Source organism: Electrophorus electricus, chromosome 7, assembly GCF_041902795.1.
Source record: "Electrophorus electricus isolate QZ-2024a chromosome 7, ASM4190279v1, whole genome shotgun sequence".
NCBI classification, from domain to species: Eukaryota; Metazoa; Chordata; class Actinopteri; order Gymnotiformes; family Gymnotidae; genus Electrophorus; species Electrophorus electricus.
In genome coordinates, this window is record NC_137503.1 from 7744998 (window position 1) to 7765456 (window position 20459).

At 42.3% G+C, this 20459-nt stretch overlaps 1 protein-coding gene across 4 annotated transcripts in view; it reads left to right on the forward strand.

Annotated features, from left to right (window-relative positions):
• gabrb3 (gamma-aminobutyric acid type A receptor subunit beta3) overlaps positions 1 to 20459 on the forward strand; it is a 57824-nt gene that overhangs the window by 31363 nt on the left and 6002 nt on the right. For all 4 annotated transcript variants that reach the window (XM_081717326.1, XM_081717327.1, XM_081717328.1 and 1 more), the window contains 4 exons: positions 10190 to 10410; positions 13449 to 13531; positions 14394 to 14531; positions 16035 to 16187. In XM_081717326.1, the coding sequence (XP_081573452.1) occupies positions 10190 to 10410; positions 13449 to 13531; positions 14394 to 14531; positions 16035 to 16187 (595 nt within the window). The remainder of the gene's footprint in view (positions 1 to 10189; positions 10411 to 13448; positions 13532 to 14393; positions 14532 to 16034; positions 16188 to 20459) is intronic.

Genomic DNA, 20459 nt, shown 5'->3' on the forward strand with positions numbered 1-20459 from the left:
TTCTTTCATGTTGCACCGCAACTTGTAATGCTAATGTGTACACTTACTGATGGCAATAGATGATAAAACATAAGACTATGCAGCTTTAATATAATATAATATATAAAACACCTGTTTTACATAGATGAATGATACAAGATAGAATAGAGTGGCTTGGTCAGGCACTCCTTGCTCAGGTGTAAAGATCATATTTAAAGTTGCAAGCAAGCAAACAAGTGGAGAAAATTGTTGTTATGGTAATTCCTGTTACTACTCAGCACTATATAAAATGTCACATCACCCAGACAGAGAAGCAGCGCACACCACTCCCCTAATGTCCCAATGAGCAGATGCTAATTGAAAGATCCTGATTAGCCTGTCCTTGATGTTTCTAGATGTTCTCCCCAGGACTCTGATTAGCTGAGTGACGCCTTTCACCACTGTGCCTCTGCTGTATTCCTGGAGGAGAGTTCCGTGTTCTTCACATATTGATGTTGTCATTACTGTTTTAGTTGAACTAGTACTGTGTGCTGTGACCAAACCAAAGGATCACTTTATGACTTTTATTTTGTTCTATCTTGTAATGTTTTAAACACAACAGCATGCTTATATGACATTGTTTTATTAATCATAATGCAACGTATTTGCTTTTTAAGTGGCCATTTCAGTTTCCTTATTATACAGGCTTAAAAAGCCCTTGATGCTCAGGGGGCTTATTTCTAATTAAATGTTTTAACTCTTTACTTTTAGATTACTTATGAACATTTTAACAGGGGATAGAATTTTATACCTAGTGAGAGCTTGGAAAAACCTTGAAATAGTTTAATAATTTACTACAAATAACTTTTTCAGATGGAAATTACACCCAAAGAATTTTTGAAGACTTGAAATTCTTTTTTTGTAATATGTCTTTTAAATACCAAAAATATAATTCATGTATTCCAGAGTAAGAGATAAAGAGATCACAAACACACACACACACACACACACAGATATATATATATATATATATATATATATATATATATATAAGTTAATTTGAGCTAATTACTGGGCTGAAGTGGTGAAGCAGCTCTGTTCACTTCATGAATCTAAAAACAATCCTCTCACTGATCATACAGATTTATTGATCAGAGATTTTTGCAATGTTAACAGCATGAATGTTTGCACACAGCCATGTGGAGTGTTATTAGGAAAATGAATTATTCAACACATCCGCATTTCTTCCATAGAGTAAAACTGACCCTGTCAGCATGAAATATCAACCCACGTGCCAGAGGGAATGAGGAGTGCGGTCAGGGTTTGACCTTGTTATGGGTTTAGCTTTGAGACAGAATTTAGAGAAATCACACAAGAAGTCCTAGGGGAGCTCTCTGGCTGAGGAAAGGAATCTAGCCGGCACTAACTGGATTTGCCATCTTAAGAATGGCACTTGCTCTTTTGAGATTAGTTATTTCTGTACAACGGATTTGCTTTCTTTAGAGGCACAAATTAGGATTACTTTACACTGAATATCGGTGACACAGACGGATGTGACACAGTGTCTGTGGGTGTGTATGTGTATGTGTGGATGTGCGCATACATGCATGTGTGTGTATAGCACAGACCAGCAAGGATAAGAGGTGAACCTTGCATGGAAGGAATTACACTAGTCTCTGTGATGATTATTCCATGAATAGAGGCCTACCATACACACTGTTTATGTATGTCTGTGTGTGTTTCTGTATGTGTGTGTGTGTGTGTGCACATATATGTGTATGCACAGGTGTGTTTCATCCTTCTTATGATAGTCACTGGGATAGTGGGGTTGTGCATATGTTTATTTTGTATTACACTGTAGAAGGACTCTAAGTACTTCACTGGGAGGGACAGGGTAATGTTCTCTTGGTTTTGTCTTGGTTTGCATAATATAATATACAACAACTTTGTGTTTACTACCTTTGGAATATATAAAATAGTTTCACACATTTGGGGCACTTGAGCCTAGAAACTTTCAAATGTTGCTCTGTTTAAATGTCCAAAGGCATTAGAGAGGATTACGGCTGTACCACATGTAGGATCCCTTTATGTTTTCACACAGGGTTTTTTGAATCAGACCAAATGTTTGAATAGAGAAACAGAAGACTGAACAAAACAAAATGTAGAGAACCTCATTTTTTTAGTCCCAATAAGATTTGCTGGATTTGTCCTACAGATTTTGTGATAGCCTTTTCAGTTTTTTCCTGCTGTAGAAGTAGATTGATATCATTGTTAGTGTCTGCTAACTTACACGACATGGACATTGCACTGATGTAGTCATCAATTGACTCTATAGTTTTATAGCAGGATGTGTTCTAATGGAGTGAGAGACGCATTAGAGCGCTCAAGAGGAGTATGGGGTTGATTCCAGTGAGCCTGATACATTTAGGCTGCAAAGGCCATGTTCAAGCCAGAGGAGTCCACAGAAATTAATTGCTGGAAGTGATACAATGAGAGTGTCACACCTGACTGCTGTGGTGGTCACCAGTTAGTGAAATTTGTTGATGCTTTAAGTATTTTTTTTTTCTTTCTTTCTTTTTTTGGGTGCACATTTGGTGACACTGTCGAGGTTTGATTGTGCAGTATCGTGTATAAATAACCTGCTGCCATGGCAATGAGATTAGCTTTGAGAGAGAAAGTCATGTCTGTGTGTGTGTGTGTGGGGGGGGGGGGGGGGGGGGGGGGTGCTGAAGAAATACTAATGTGGTGTGTCTGGTCAGAAACATGGTACACTCAACACAGTGTCAAAGGTCTACTCTGTATGGTGTGTGTGTGTGTGTGTGTGTGTGTGTGTGTGAGGAGATAGAGGGAGAGAGTGCACCACAGCTGTGTTACCATTAATATGCCAAAACATTTCAAAAGTAACAGTATTTATCATAATATACAGATATAATTTGATGCCATGCATGTGATTTATTGACATGACTGTAATTAGCAGGCTCCTTCACACACTTCATATTCGTTTCACTCACTAATGAGCAAAATGCTTTTTATTTCTTGTCAGGATTGTAACTTGATAAAAAGGAATCTTTGATTACTCCTGCATTCCCTTCTGTCAGGCTGAATAATAAATTAGTGTATTTTTATGTATTATGAAAAGGTGGAAAACTCTAGAATCCAGCTCTACCTTGTAGCCCTTGTGCCCAGCCTTCATTCATAGCCAGCATTTCATGTTATTAGAGTAACACTAAAATGGTCGATTTCACTTCCATGTGTAAAACAAGAGAAGGATGATTCTTCACCCATGAACCTTTCTGATATGATTTGTATATTTGTCTACAGCTCAAATTTAATATGGGAGCAGCTCTGTGTCCACACTTGGAGGTCCCGTAATCCCAAGCATGCAGCACACAATGCCGTAGGGTAGCCTGTTAGTTTGCCCAGTGGCAAGGTTTCGCCTGCAAGTTGATCAGCATAGTCCCTCGCAACCTCGCATCTGCTGCGCTATCTGTGAGAAGTGTAAATCCGACGCGGCCTCCCACGCACACGCACACGCAGGCACACGTGTGAGCACACACTCCAGAGCACACCAAGCTACACCCACATTGCCACTGTGAGAGCTTTCCACAGGACTGATCGACACAGGATTGCACATTGCACAGCCTTATTCTGACTTATTCCCCCTTCATCCCCAGATTCACATGCATCACATGAGTGATGAGTAAAATGGAATCTGTTTTTGTGGTGGTGGAGGAGGGGTAGATGGAAGTTAGGCTCCTGAGAACAATTTGAAAATGGTCATTAAAGGATATTAACACTGACATTTCTTAATAAAAAAGAAAGAAAAAAATAACTAAGTGTAATCTGGTTCTGATGGACAAGGCTTCTGAAAGAATCCCCCAAATAGCTACTATTAGATTTTGCTGTCAGAATGTGCTGTTAGTAAGCAGAATATATACCAAAAATCCACAGCATTCAAACACAGTCAGGTGCTACTTCCTGTTTTATGAGCCAACAGAAAGCCCAATTAGAAGACAGGCTGAAGCAGCGAAGTTCCTAACCCTAATCTGGCTCCTGCCCTAACCATAAAACTAATCCTAATCCTAGTAGTGGGGTCACGTTTTAAATGGTATTTGATTTGCTCAGATAGTACACTCAAGCCACAAAGAGGAAAAAGATGTTTGTTAAATATTAAAGTGATACTTCCTCTTGGTCTCTCTCTTGCTGTGGGCTTCTGTGTGAGACAGCGTCCCCCTGGATCTGAGAGCAGTCTATAGCTGAACGGCAGTCACATGCTTTGCGAACAGAAGCACAGTCTCTCCTGAGATTCACCTCCAGGCTGATTTCAGAGCTACTTTTTGTATGTGCTTGTACTAGGATCAATGAAATAAATGTAGATTCCTCTTGCTAAAGTGTGCAGTGAGATTCAGAGATTTGTTTAGTGCTTTGCTCTCCACTGAACCTTTAACATTTTTTAAAGTTCAAGAAACACATGAATCTTTTGAGGCAGATTGTGCTGTATGTGATTTCTCATCTTTGCTCCTTCAGCGTGTGTGCAAATGTGCGTGCAAGTACCTGGAAGTGTTTGACCAGCCCACCAGGTCGCTTGTCCCGGCCCGTATGGAGTGGGGCGCACCATCCACAGTACACAGCCACACTGCCACTGAGTGCTTCACTGCGCAATGTGTTCTGACGGGCAATGGTTGCCGTAGAAACCAATATCATTTTCAGTCACTATCTGAAGACGTTTCTGCCACTTAGGTGAAGAGGGATGGTGGATGGCATGTGGATGGATAGGGTGGGGGGTGGGTTATAAAATTACTGTTTTCTCAGCATGATGCAATGAAAACACCATCACCCCTTCAAAAAGGCCCCCCAAAAGACTCCATAAATCTGATGCCTCTTTATCAAACAAAATGACAGCTGTACCACAGGGTGTTACCAGCTGTTGGTGTGTGTGGCACACAAAAAAAGATAAATGCCTCTTGTTTTCTCTTACCAAAGATATGCAGGTTGCCTTTCTGCCTCTGATGCGTCTGGCAGGAAAAAAAGAAACCCTAATGAATCATGATGCTACTGTTAATTCCCATCATTCAGGCTCACCTAAAGATTCATCTTAGGACTAATGTCAGTGTTACAGCACTGACTGCTGCTAGAACTGTGGATACTGACATATTGACATTTGGGTTATGACTAAATTTGTTCATAAAGAAAAGGGGAGAAACGGAGAAAGAAAAATAAAATAGAGGGAGAGAGACAGCAAGAGGGAAGAAGTGTGTGTGTATATGTGTGTGTGTGTGTGTGTGTGTTTGTGTGTGTGTATGTGTGTGTGTTATGCTTTGAAAGCCAGAGTGTCACACAAGGTATCTGCCTAAAGCCCAGCGTGGCTGTGTGGGAGTGTTGTAGAGAACGGGTCGTCAAGGAGACAGGATTTATTAATATATTTAGCTGTTTTGTTTGCTCTCCTCCCCTTTATTTTTAGCCTGATAGTTGGCTTTAGGGCCTGTAATTGTCCAATCAGGCATAATGTTGGTGTATAGCAGCTTTAAGCTGGCTTTACAATAGCTACTCATTATCTCCAGCTCAAGGATAAATGTGTATGCGTCTGGGCCTGATGACAGCAGACAACAGGTGTGTCAGATTGAACTGGATGCCGTTGAACTGTACTGCCGTGGCGCTGGTCGCCATGTAGGATGCGGTGACCCTGCTGGGGAGGCAGTGAGCTGTCGGCACATGCACTGTAATAATATGTGTAATTCTTAGTGATTCAACAAGGGAAGCGGAGGTGTCCCACTTCTGAAAAACACATTGACGTTTTGACGTTTGTTTACATCTCCACATGGGGAAGGAAGCCCTGTTCCCTGCAGAAGATTTCTGCTCAGAAGATCCTACAATCGAACACACACACTTGTATGTGAGTAATGCTGTAAGCCCTAGTGGCTTGGTCCCAGTTGGGCGTGGTTGGGGAATGGTGATTGCCGGCAGTAAGGCGGCAGGGAGACATACTCTGGCATGGTAGACTCTGAAGCTCAGCTGTCCAGCATCTGCAACAGCAGTTCGCCCAGGAGATGCACGGCACACCCTCCAGCCTGCATCACACACTCACAAGTTAGTGCATCCTGACCTGTACTTGTACAGACACAAGCAGCAACACTGCATTTGTAAGCTTGCAAAGTGGATAAGGCCTGCTGGAGCAGGAGTATGACTCAGGACACACACACACACACTCAATGTGGAGGAATCTCCCCCTCTCTCTTGTCTTGCTGCTCCTCTGCTATCCTCAGAAGACCAGGTGGTAAGTTGACATAAATGCCGTTTGACTGGCGCGCCATAACCGTGTGTGTGAGAGCGAGAGAGAAAGACCGTGCGCTTCTAGTCTTACTTATGATACCATTGCCTCACACTCCCAAAGGACCTCATTTAACGTTTTTGTTTCCCTGTCTCTCACTTTCTGTAATTCCTCCTCTTTCTGTCTGTCTTTTCTTTTAGGTTTTTCATGCTTTAATTCTCTTGGTATTTCTTTCCAGTAGGACACCAACATGTGTTTTTCTGAGTTCATTTGTTTCTCTGGCTGTGATTCTGAAACAGTTTTGTATTCAGAGACAGTATTAGCAGTCAGTTTGTCTTTTAAATTTCACAGGACTGTTCTAATAATGTGAATTAGGATTGAAAGCTAAATTATTGCCTGAACAAATCACTGGAGCTCAATTCAAATATATTTTGCAGCCTGATTTCAGTGGGCTTTGTGCTGGTTTGGTTAAAGTGTTAATAACATGGATTCTATATATTCTGGACATGCTGTATTGGCTAAGGTTAGCAGTATATCACTGATATGCTTAGCTGTGCCCTTGGACCAACTTTTTAAGGAGTCTCTCTGACATTACTTCAATAATGACTTCCTTTTGCAGTGATGGACAGTATTCAGTGATAGAGATCATTTGGAAACACAGAGTTTGTGATAAAAGACATACCCAAATACTTGATGTTTGAATTGGGGGATATGGTGACTTCTGTTCTCTTCAGTAAATCAGCCAAACGCAGCCAGTGGGCAGTAGATAAGCAGGCAGTCAGGGGCTGTGTGTTCATCAAGCTGGGCTTGATCCCAGTGTTTAGTATGTCCAACAGTCCAGAACAAAGAAGAAAGAATCTAGAGAGAGAGAGAGAGAGAGAGAGAGAGAGAGAGAGAGAGAGAGAGAGAGAGAGAGAGAGAGAGAGAGAGAGAGAGAGAGAGAGAGAGAGAGAGAGAGAGAGAGAGAGAGAACAAATAAAGATGAAGGGAGAGACACAGCAGAGAGTGACATAGATGCTCTGAGGAACGCCTCACCCACCTCCCTGTAGCTGTTTTTCTGTACATGCCCCAAAAAAGCTCTGAGCAGTTTCCTTCCTTGAAATGCTCACAAATGATTCAGGAATAAGGCATACAATAGTTTCCTGTCCATATCTGCCTTCATGAGGGGTACATAAAGCCCCTACTCCAAGGCATCATGGGAGGGAAGAAGATGATTTTACAAACAGACTACCCTTATTCAAATGAGGCCTTTTGCACTGCCATAACACAGCATTTAAAGAGCAGATAAGCATACTTTAAAGGTCAGCTGCTTATGGTTCAGGGCCTAATGCACATTCATGACCTTACTGTGCAGGGTTCTGCATTTTTTAGGATACACACGCTTTGATTATTTTGTTATTTTTAATAGAAAGAAAATTAAGAATGATTTTTTTTTTTTTGTATTTAATAAATGCTTGTTGTTGTTTTTTTTAATAATTGATACAAAATGTATTGTGGTAGTTGCAAATATATGTATAATCCTCTAGGTGAAACATAGATCGAATGAGTCAGTCTCAGGTTCTTAAATTGAAAGAAGCTTCAGTATAGTAAAACTTGCCACTGGCCTCGTACAGTCAGACAGAAGATTTAGTGACAGCTGAGCAGCAGCTAAGCTGCAGCAAACTCTCCCAAATCCACTAATTAGCGCTTACACTTCTGCTGGTGTAAAGCATAATGTAATAAGCAAGATTTGAATCCTTCTGCATGATTTAGAGGATTAATTAAAACAAAGGTCTTACACAGAGATGAAGACAGAAAAGGAGAAGAGAGGGACAGAGGAAGATTTACAGGCTGCAAAAGAAACAGGGTTACTCCAAAAGTAGTTGTCCCATTGTCCACTCACGTCTCTGGCTAACGAACTGGACTGGACACCCTTCCCACTCCTCATGCTTTCCTCCCTGCTGGGAGATGTTGACATCCCTCTGTAGGAGAAGAGACAGACTGAGCCAGTGCAAACGCATGTCTCTAAAAGATGGCTAACTAGCCCTTATTACATGAACAGATTGTTCACAATGTGGGGGGACAGCATGTCAGGTCTTCATTTTACCCTTGAGTGCACTGTACAGTAGCACATGACACACACACCCACACACACACACACACACACACACACACACACACACACACACACATACATACAGTACAGACTTATCCAGGCAGACATTCATCTACATTAAATTCAACCTGTCCAGTGCTTCCTGGTGCATACTAAGCAAGTTCAATAGTTCGCCTGGGGCCCAAGCGAACTATATAAGCTGCGTGCTTTCAACCCTCTTAAAATTCATTGAGTTCAAACACAGCTCAAATATAATGTCCATCATGCCAGTGGTTTGGTCTGATTGGATTTTCTAACATTGTAGAGGTCTAGTCATACAGCCTGGATCCTTATTGTGATGGAATCCATGGAGTTGAGACATTGGCAAAGGTAAGGGAGATCTATATGGGACCTTATGGAGATGACCTCACCATTCCCATGGCATGAAAACTAGAAGCCAGCTTGTTTCCAGACCCAACTGTTTGACATTTCTATAAATATCACCCTGAAACAGAAAATCTATATCTATTGCAACTCTGAACCTGGAGCTCTGCACCTCCTAAGTGAGTGAGTGAGCGAATGAGATATAAATAAATATATATATATATATATATATATATATATATATATATATATGAACAGAGGCATAACAAGTACATGGTTTCACATCCCTGTCATTTATACCACCTTGATTCTATAGCAGCAATTTATATTGAGCTACTCTTGTAAGCTGAATCTATTTAAGTTTGGGGTGACTGGAATGTATTGTGTTCTTCTAACAGGGCTAGGATCCAACAGGGCTCAGATCACTTTACTGAATAGAATAGTGTACTCAATTATGATCCTGTGAGCTTGGACTTTTCCACAATATCAGAACATTGAACATTTGTTGGTTTTAGACACTAGGTCTGTAGGTCTTATCAGTTCGCTACCACTAAAGAAGGTACTTCCTTATTTCAAAATAATTTGTTCTTTATTCTAGAAGTTAGCCCTAAATTTAAGTGTGCCATCAGGGAGAGGTTAATCTGTCAATAAATAAAACTTTACTTCTTGCTGCAGGGCAATTCCAGAGATTTCAGCACTGGAAATGCCTAATATTAACTTTCATTTTGTTAAAAAGTTATTTCTACCCTAAAAGTAAGGAAAATTTTATCTAACAGCATTTCAGGTACCATTTCCAATGATCACTTTGATTACTAAACTTAATGAATTTAGTCATGGTTTCCTATTATCATAGTTAACAAATAGCAAATAAAACAATGCTGCTTTGGAATTCAACGACTAAATCATCAGTGGGATAGAAACATGGTTAAGCCAGAATGCTATTAATTCACACCCCTGCTGAAACAACACCACTACTGAAATACATTCCACACACCTGCATGTGGGCCTGTGTCATTTGGAGTATTCATAGTGAAGGCTGAAAAATATGGTTGCCTTGTTTAAATGCAGTGAGCTGGGACATAGAGCAATAGGCAAAAGCCAAGCTTGCAGACAGCCAAAGCCAAGCCACTTACACACACCCCATCACAATTCATGGCAGCCCCGTGAATTATTCAGACCTTTATTCAGAGCCCATCAGCTAATGGAAGATTGGGCCGGTAACAGAGGACTTATCACTCATACAACTCTGCCTGTCTGTATCACACAGACTCTTAAAATTACTTTTTGATCAGAAAAGTTGTTACGAGTTTCCTGTCAGTCTGACTGCTCCATTCCTCTGCCATTTCTATGGATTTTTTTATATGGTATGTGTTCGTTTTTACTTTCCTAGCTCATCCATCTATACTGAGTAATGAGGTTCTCTCTCTCTCTCTCTCTCTCTCTCTCTCTCTCTCTTGCTCTCTCTCTCTCTCTCTCTCTCTCTCTCTCTCTCTCTTTGCCCTCAGGATTACACGTTGACCATGTACTTCCAGCAGTACTGGAGGGACAAACGTCTTGCCTACTCTGGGATCCCTCTCAACCTCACCCTGGATAACAGGGTGGCGGACCAGCTCTGGGTCCCTGACACATACTTCCTTAATGATAAGAAGTCCTTTGTCCACGGTGTGACCGTTAAGAACCGCATGATCCGTCTGCACCCTGATGGTACAGTCCTCTACGGACTGAGGTGAGCACTCCCACCTCTGGAAAACTTTACTACTACTTCCAGGTTAAATGATTCCCAACTGTGTACAAGAGAACATCATCACCTACAAATGCCTGTACAGTACACAGACTCAGTTTAGACCATTCATTTGGAATGGAGAATGGAGCACTGAATACTGAAAAGCTCTATTGGAGGTCTTTAAAAGCATAGATTACATAGTGGAGAAATGTTTAATTCAGTGATTATAGTAAAAAAGGCCTGGGTGAACAATGTACTATGAAATAAAAAATATATAAAAGGGAAAAGTTTTTGTTAAGCATTTCAGTTCATTTAGATACATTCAGAGAGTGATAAGGTGAAGGTCACTGCTGAAATCCTTTTACTCTATTATTTTCTTGATATCATTGAATATTTGTTAAGGAAAGACACTTTTGATGCTGGGACTCGGTGAACATACTTATGTATTGCCAGAGAATGTCCTATTCTGGTTAGAGCACTCAACTGCTAAATCACATAACTGCTAATGTGCTTCCTTATCTCATTAGTACCATTTGGTGTTATCAGGTTTTTTGATGCTAAACAAGCTTTTCCTCTCCCACCAACATGTAAGAGCCTGGTTTGACTCTATTTCAGGCCATAGTGGAGGAGGAGCCAGAGAGTGAAACTAGATATAGCTCCCCAACTTCTGGAAGAGCTCTTGGATTCCGCGTGGCAGCATGCGGCTCACCATAGGCAGGGGAAGCTGGGCCAATGTGTCCTGGACCAGACACAGTAGAGTGGCATTTAAAAGCAGGATTAGAAATCCAGACCGCACATTTTCCCCCACTGCAGTTGAGTGTCCTGATCATCTAATGTGAAAGATCAAAAGAGTAGTGCAGAGCTGATGGGAGCGGCTGTTTGCTTGCCACTGTGGCCATTAAAGTTAGAGTGCATGTATGGTAAAGCTTGGAAGTGCTCTTATAAGTGTAGCTCTGAAATGAAGGCATGTGGGGCTTCTTTTACTGATTCTTCTGAAACGCGCTCGTCATGTCGTGGAAGACGCACATGGCAGCTGCGAAACACATGGCAGTTAAACTGACCCTCATTTCCCCAGTAGGCTTACGTTGACTTCTGATTGAAAAATAAGTCAGCAAGTCAAAAGTTGAAAGTGCATCTTGAAATTTCGAGTTCATCCTTATGCAGAGATGTTCAGTTCAATGTCCAGATATCTAGATGTAGACTCCTAATGAGCAAGCCAAAACTGACAGTGTCAAGAAAAATCTCCATTGGCAGCATAAGAAAGCAAGCTTCTAAAGACCAGACTGAGAAAGGAAAGCTATCCTTCTTGAGGCCGCACTGGATAGCAGTGTTCATAAACAACATAAATGGATCATAATAGATAGAAATGTTATGTAAATGTAATAGATGTTATGTTCTACCTTGCTAATTTGAGCATTTTAGGATTAGTTCTTTGTCATAAATGCAACCCTCAAATCTCACAGAGAAAACAAATCAGTTTGTTATTAAAGTTCAGGTTCTCATTTGGTGGGAGATAAGATGATAGATTGGAAAGGTTCCATGTGACCATAGCAATTGTGAAATGAGAGGTGCTTAATTTCCCTCGAGTTAACCGTGTGTCTTTCCTCCTTTCCATCTCTAACTCCCTCCCTTCTCTACCTCTCTCCTTCTCCTCTGTCTATCTTAAACAAATGAAAACACCACCAGGATAAATAACCATTCATTCCTGAAAAACCGCTGTGGCATGAATTCGGAACAAGAAAGCAGCATTTTTTTATTCATATCACTTTGGATTTTCATATGCAGTTATGCGAAATGGGGACTGAGTGTGTGGTCTGCTCTAGATTGAGTTCAGAACCTTCCGCAGGTTGGAGGCATGCGGTATGAAGGATTCAAAGGCTTGAGCTTGATTTGTAGTGAAGCTACTACAGGTGCACTTACAGCATGGCTCCTGATTTCAGAGACCCCCCGGCAAGCAACCGATCAATTAATCCCGTCCAGGATATCAACAGTACATGCTGTAACACAGTGCTTGGCAAACATGCATGCAAAGAAAACAGCAACGTAACCAAAGGAGTGTATGAAATGGCAGATTATTTGTGAAGTAGCATTGCTTAGTGCTAGGCACAGCTAATGAACTACCAAGGCATTGTTTGTATACTCCTTCGAGACTAGGCAGTTTAAAGGCTGTTTTTCCTCTTTTTTGGTATTGGTCTCCCTCCTTGAGGCTTGTTTCTGACATGACACAGCTCTCTGCTGCAGCCTGTAGTGGATGCTCATAAGTATCCAAGGCAGCTGTTTGAGTGCAGGAATGCTGGTTAAAGAGGAGCTGAATAATGTGTGAAGATCAGCTGCAGATCCTCCCTCCGTCTGCATCTTGTACAGCCTCAGCTCGATATTATAATTTTGGGTGTCCACAAACAATTTTTTGCATATACTGTAAATAGAAAATAGATGGAAATGTGTTTGGATTTGCCCTGAACACGTGTTTATGCTAGAATATGCGACTATGTTCTAGAGGTTATGAAATCTACTAGGCTGTCTTTTGTATATGAAGTAATATGTAAGGGTGTTCAGTATGTAGGACTTTGTGTGTGTGTGTGTGTGTGTGTGTGTGTGTGTGTGTGTGTGTGTGTGTGTGTGTGTGTGTGTGTGTGCGTGTGTGTGTACTCACTATCCTCTAGTGACTGTGTGAATGTGAGTTTTATAAGCAGCTCCTAGTGCTGGGCACAGACAGAGGTGCAGGAGGGAATGAATGATAATGGCGCCTCTGTGCACTCATGTGTTCTGTAACTGAACCCATACCTAAATCCACCTACAAAATGCACACATGCAAACACACACACACACACACACACACACACACACGTAAGGTCACACAATCATTCAACAAGGTGGGAAGGTGTTAAAACCATATTGGTGGTTCCTTAGAGAACTGCCTATTTAGCACTTGTATCAGATTCTCTTTCTTTGTGTGTGTGTGTGTGTGTGTGTGTGTGTGTGTGTGTGTGTGTGTGTTTGTGTGCACGTGTTCTACACTATTCTTTGTGTATATAATGTAGAATCACCACAACTGCTGCTTGCATGATGGACCTGAGGAGATACCCTCTGGATGAGCAAAACTGCACGCTGGAGATAGAGAGCTGTAAGTGTCTTATTCTGCTCTCTCTCTCTCTCTCTTTCTCTCTCTCTCCCAAACACACACACACACACACACACACGCACACATACAAAAGCAAGAATAATAATTTTAAAAATTCATAGTATAGCTAGTTCACAACTAGTTCACAGTATAGCTAGTGTCTTAGGGGGGTTTGCAGAGCTCAGAAACTGGCCAGCAATTGAAGCTCCTTTGGAAATGTCCCTTCCCTGAGCGATACGTTTTAGAATAAAGAAAGCACTTTTATTCATCCCTCTGTCTGTATCACACTAATATAAACCAGTGGAGCACTGGGCCAGGCAGCCCAGGCTACTGGGGAGGAACCGCCTGCTCCCCACCCCTCTGTAGAACCACCCCTCCACCTGCTCCCCACCCGTCTTTAGAACCGCCCCCTCCGCCTGCTCCCCACCCTTCTGTAGAACCGCCCCCTCAGCCTACTCCTCACCCCTCTGTAGAACCACCCCCTCTGCCTGCTCCCCACTCATCTGAAGAACCGCCCCCTACACCTACTCCTCACCCCTGTGTAGAGATCTTGCTGTTGCACATGAATATGTCAACAACACATTTGTGCTTATAGCCATGGTTCAGTACATTTAAACACGTCTTTTGGAAAGCATTGTCTGTGAAAAGGTATTTACCCTCCATTATCTGTAATCACTCTGAACCTATTTTTTTTTACAGAATTCTGACTCAAATTTATGTACTTAAAATAAATGTATTGTGTATGAAAAATTCGGCAAAACAAGGATCATATGAAATTTTCTTAGTCACTGTGATGTACAGGTGACTAACATCTAGAACCAGCATTGTACAAGTCAAATTTGTGATGCCTGTGGCTTGCTGACAGATGGCTACACGACTGACGATATCGAATTCTACTGGAAAGGAGGAGACACCGCCGTGACTGGCGTGGCCCGAATAGAACTCCCTCAGTTCTCCATCGTTGACTACAATCTGGTCTCCCGAAATGTTGTTTTCTCTACTGGTGAGTCAGTGCCTGACAGCCTATACATAAGTGTAATACAACTTATGTCAGGAGACCCACTTATACAATGATTTATGTTCGTGTATCGCAGAGTACGTTCCTTGACTCTTATTTGAGATCGGAAACATTGTGTTGTGTTCTACACCAGTGTCTAAATAAGCTGGCTGGCTTAATTTCCTCGCACATGACATGAGGAGGTGGCTCTCTAGGGACGGGCTGCTAAGCCTATGCTGAAGAGTGTTCTCCGCTGTCTCGAAATGCTGGCTTGAACATATCAGCTCTTTGGCTCTTTGCCGTCCTGACCTCAACTGACCCTTGATGCATCGTGGCATGGAGTGCGTTTGGGTGCTGCAGAAGAGTGTTATTGTCACTGGGTGTTTGTGGCCCTTCTCTCTCTCTCTCTCTCTCTCTCTCTCAACCCTCTCAGGATGACTTGTGGAGAACATCGTTCAAAGGCACGACTAATTATCATCTTGGCATCATGCATCTAACCCCTTGTCATAGAAACACTATCACTAGCCAGTGATAATGGAGGGGCAATTACTTCTCTGTTTCTTCAAGCTGTTAAAAAAAGACGGGAGACAGAGAGAGAGCAGGAGAGGAGGAGAGAGCTACTTTATACAAGGCATCATGTATTCATGAACCGGTGGAACTACTGCATAAATGATTCTCCTCTAAAGCTGCAGGACTCACAGAAGCCGTGCAGTAATGATTAGTCCCACTCCTGAATTAATGGCTCATAGAATGGGCTTCACCAGCCACTGCACATATTGGTGGGGATTCGAAAGAATCGCTGGTTTGTGGTTTGAACTCTTCATGGTTGATAGGTGGAGGAGAAGGAGGAGAGGAGGAGGAATATGAGGGGATTGCATAGAGGCAGAAAGTGACCTCCATATGGAGAAGAGAATGAAAATCTAGGATGCACATTGAAGTGGTATCCTGAAATATGAAATGAAGGAATAATTCACATCAAACATCTATGCCATGTCCTGCTTCCTAGTGTAAAGCATATGTTTGTGGTATGTGTGCGTCTGTGTGTTTGCGTGTGTGTGTGTGTGTGCACATAAGGGCATTTGGTGCAGAGCTTGAGCAGCACCGTGCATTGCGCGTGGTCCACGTGAGCTGTGCTTTTCCGTGCGTGTGCCATCGCTGGGCGGAGTCGCAGTGCTGAACAGCCATTCAGATCCCATGCCATGTCGTGCCTGGGTGATTTGCTGCAGTGTCAGATCAGCATTAAACTCGTTTTCTGAGAAGTTAATCTTTGTTTTTCTGTTCCATTCGGGCGATAACGCTCAAGGCTGAGCTACAACAAATCACGGACAATTTATTCGGCCGCAATCGTCTGTTGCCGTAGCGACAGAGGCAATCTGCACAGCCATTGCCATAGAAACTGAAACAAAACATGAAGTATGGCTCTGCTTTCCTTGACATAAATAGCTTGTCTGTCTCTCTTCCTTCTCCCCCTGTCCTCACTGTCTTACTCTCTCCCATTCTCTATTACAGGTGCCTATCCGCGGTTGTCTCTCAGCTTTAGGCTCAAGAGAAACATCGGGTATTTCATCCTGCAGACATACATGCCCTCCATCCTGATCACTATCCTGTCCTGGGTATCCTTCTGGATCAACTATGATGCGTCGGCAGCCAGAGTAGCATTAGGTACGGTCTGCTCCTCACCACACACCCCACATTGCTGATAAAAAGTAGGTGTGAAAAAGCAGAGAAATCTCACTTTCATCACTCTTTCTGTCACACCTATGTGTTCCTACACTTGAACATACACTAGAGACTCTGGTGCAAAGTCTTCCTCAGAACACGCGTGCCTGTAAATAGAGAGAGAGTATGCCGGCAAGTGCATGCACATCGCCTTGGTGGCTGGCGCTGAGGCAGCATAGGCCCTACAGGCCGGACTGTGACTCAGTCTGCCCCACAGGCCGCTGGGCCTCTTCAGTTGAAGCGTGGGGGAGGAGTTGGAGAGAGCAGGCACCTGCATGTTTCATTTCAACCTTGCTGACTCCACCTCCCACAGCACCTCCACACTCCCCCACTTACTCCCACACTCAAGTCCGGAGCATGCGGCAGGGGTGGGTGCTCAGTGGGGTCAAATTCTGTCATGTACTGTAAAATTAAAATGTGAACATTTTGTATGTACTTTTATCTGACACTATGTGTTATGATGATGTATGCGTAGCAAGTGCATGTGGGAGTGAGAGCAAGCGAGAGAGAGAGAGAGAAAGAGAGAGAGAGAGAGAGAGAGAGAGAGAGAGAGAGAGAAAGAACGTCAGAGAGAGAATACAAACTCCTGTGTGTGTGTTTGTATGTGTGTGTGTGTTTGTGTTTGCCTCTGAGATGAAGATGATGTGCTGGGTGGTGTTCTACTTTTGGGAGAATATCCTCATTAACCACATTAAGCAGAGAAATGAGAGCACTTTGCACTGGGAGGAAAAAGTCTCCAGAGTCCTGTACACACACCCACACACCCACAATGCACCCACTGCACCTGCTGCTATGGATCTATGTCTGTCTCTCTCTCTCTCTCTCTCTCTCTCTCTGTCTATCCCTCATTGTACAGCTTTCTCTTTCTCTATATTCCATTTTACTTTCTCTTTTTTTCTGGACTTCAAGTTAACCTACTAAAACACAGAGATCAATGCATCTGGTGAACAATTACATTTAATCTCCATTTCCATGCCGCAGCTCAGCCACAGGCCCGGTGGAACTCGCCTTTAAATGGCTCGGCTGAGCTGGGAGTGAAGCTCAGACCACCCACCCCTCCTGCCTCTTCATCCGGCTCCAGCATTCCCACTGGCAGCTGTCTGTGTTACACACACACTCCCACGCACACACACGCTCTCAGACGTGTGCATGCACACACACACTCTATTGAATACATCAACTCAGAAGGGAAATGCAAAAGGGGATCATATAATGCAGATGGTTTTACTCCACTACTGTTTCCGACTTTAAACTCTTTCTGTTTGATCATTTAACTAACTTGGCCACCCATTCACATGTTGAGGTTTTAGTTTGCATAGAGCTTTGACAGGATTCATGGAACTTGAGCTCTAGCTAATGACTAAAGCCTGTTCAGCTGGGAGTCCGTAACCTGAAACATGGTTGTTGTGCAATTTGTTTTGGCATTAATCATTGTTTGTAAATCAAACAAACAGACTCATATACTGACTCATGATGAGGTAAAATTATTCTCCACATTATACGTTAACCATGTTCTGACTTAAACATAAGAAGGTAAGTCTCTCATTATCTGCTGTTGTAAAAACTGATGTGTGTTGAGAGTGGCCCTTGGTATGATGGAGCATCTGTACTGGTTACTGTAGCTCCTCTGCATGGCTGTCTCCACCTGCCACATGCTGAGCAGAGGCCAGCAGAGAGCCCAGCTCAGTTGGCTCAGGTGAAGGCCTCTTTTTCTGTGGTTAGGGAATTCCACTGCGCTCACTGGACCAGCCGGCGGGTTTGATCTTCCCAAGCTGTGCCTTGTTCAGAAACAACTCGATGTGCTAAGATGTACTTTTACAGAGAGAGACAATGCTTTTAGGATTATGTAAAGTGTCATACGGTCTTTCCACCCACGTATGTCCCCTCTTAATCTGGGGACTCCTACCTGAAAAAGTTCTGTGAGAGTGTGGTAACAAATAGCACTTGTATTTTTTGGCAGTATTTTTTCTTCTCTGTTTAAAACCAGTGAACAAAACTGGCTAGCTCTATTTTGTTTTAGCATTTTTGTTTTAGCATGCTGAATTTTTCCATAATTGTGAATGTTTTGCATGACTTTGAAAATAAAACACTTTTCAATATGCAGAAATATCAAAGCAGTGTTTAAGAAAATTTTATGTGTATTTTAAATCTTAATGTGTATTTTAAATCAAAAGAACAGTTTTATCCTATTAACACCTTTTTAAAGAAAATGGATGTGTTGATAAGTTTCAACAAAAAATCAGCAGAGATGTGTTCCCTGCTATTTTACTGCAGTTCACAGAATTGACAGCAAGTGTAGTTGGCCTCACACATATGGTGTCCTCGGTTTATGCTTAGGAGCTAGTTTGCCTTTGCACCAGTTCTATGGAAAGGTATCCGTTCTGGACTCAATACATCTTGGTCATTGTACAGGAATCTTTAGTTAAATGTGGAAATCTGCTCACTGTAGAGGACGCTTTCACCAAATTACCGAAGCCATCTGACTGTTCATGGAGAGAGAACATGTACATTCAGTATCTGTGCAAAGTCGGGTAGTCATATGCTCATTTATGACATGTCTGGATTGTAATTTCAAGAATCGTGTCAAATGTGTCTTTAAATGGTCCTGCAGCAGGTCATGATAAAAACTAGGCCAGGCCCACTTTGCAGTCAGTAGACAGAACCTTCTCTTTACAGTAGACAGAGCCCTCTCTCCTTAACAAGATAACAGGCAATGTGCTGGAGATGAGGTTCTCCATAAACCACCGTCGCCCACACTAATTACTTCTTTGGCCTTTAATATTCTTTGTATTGCTAACCTATTGCACAAAGAGCATCTGAATGACAGTCTCAGTGCACCACTCTGTGTCAGCAGTTAAGAGAAGAAAGTGGCCATCTCTCTCCTTAGCATGGACAAGCCAAAGAAAACAAATTCAAAAATCATGGACATGGTGGCCCGGGTGCAAGTTTATAAAAAGCTCACTCCTCTTCAGAGGTGCCAAAGTCTGGCATAAGACACTTTCACCTCCCTGCGGGTGCCCTGAGAGGCAAGGGCCACATACCACTCCAGACATTCAAACTTACCCTGACCCAGCACCTCATAAAGGGGATATTTAGGCGAGTTCCCCTGGCTCTGTGAGAATAAAGGAACTCAGGCTGGGAGAGGCATCTCATATGCATCTCATATTGGCTCCTGAACCCCCCTGTAGGCTGAGTCATGTGGAGGTGTGATTTAGTGGTGGGCAGAGGTTCCAAATAAGTAGCCTACTGGCCAGAAACCAGACACTGAAACCCCAAATTCCATTCCACAGAGGACAATGTGTCATTCCATTAACTGATACTTATAGGAACACTGCATTACTTCATCATAAAATATAGAATAGTTTAATGTAACTGTGGCGATAGGAAAAGTACCATGTTGTAATGTTGGTGTCAAATTTAGTACAACATGAGTAATATTAAACACACAATGTATGAAAGTGCATAGCCCATACATTTCCATATCTTCCCCTTACATGCCCGCATAATCTAACCATATATACATATACCTCACCATTAACAGGGTGGTAGAGCATGGCCAAGCCAGTAGTGAGTGCAGGGACAGGTGGTGATAGCTCTATCACATATTGTAATACATGAACATCTAGAATACATCAATCTAGAATACAATAACGTTCAGTGGCATCTATGATAATTTAGGTTATATAATTTGAGAACTTGAAGTACTAACTAATCATATATGGTTGTAACATGCATGCTATGATAGTACTGTGGGTAGAGCAAGGTGCTAATAACACCAAGGTCATGTGTCCAATTTTCATGGCGTGCAGACAGTCATACTGATAAATATCTGTAAGAGTACATATCAAGTGATGTAAAATGTTACACTTACCAAGATGTTATTAAATTGCATAAAATCTTAATTTAAGAGCAATAACATGTTGGTATTTTCTGGTCTGTACAGTATTTACCTTTTAATTTCACAGCACAGTGAGGCCTGCAGGAGGGGCCATTTACTTAATTGTCTGTTTTCCACATTGGAGTTCCTGGCTAAATGAACTGAAAGAAATTATTCCAAGGCTCTCTGAAGTTCACTCAGGCCAGATTTAGATCAGATTTGGGATACCCCACTGATAAGTACCACAGTGGCAGTTTTTGTGGAAGTGAATGCGGTTAAAGCAAGATTGCCATCCCATGCTACACAGCCCCTTTTGCCTGTTGAAAAGGCCGCTATCA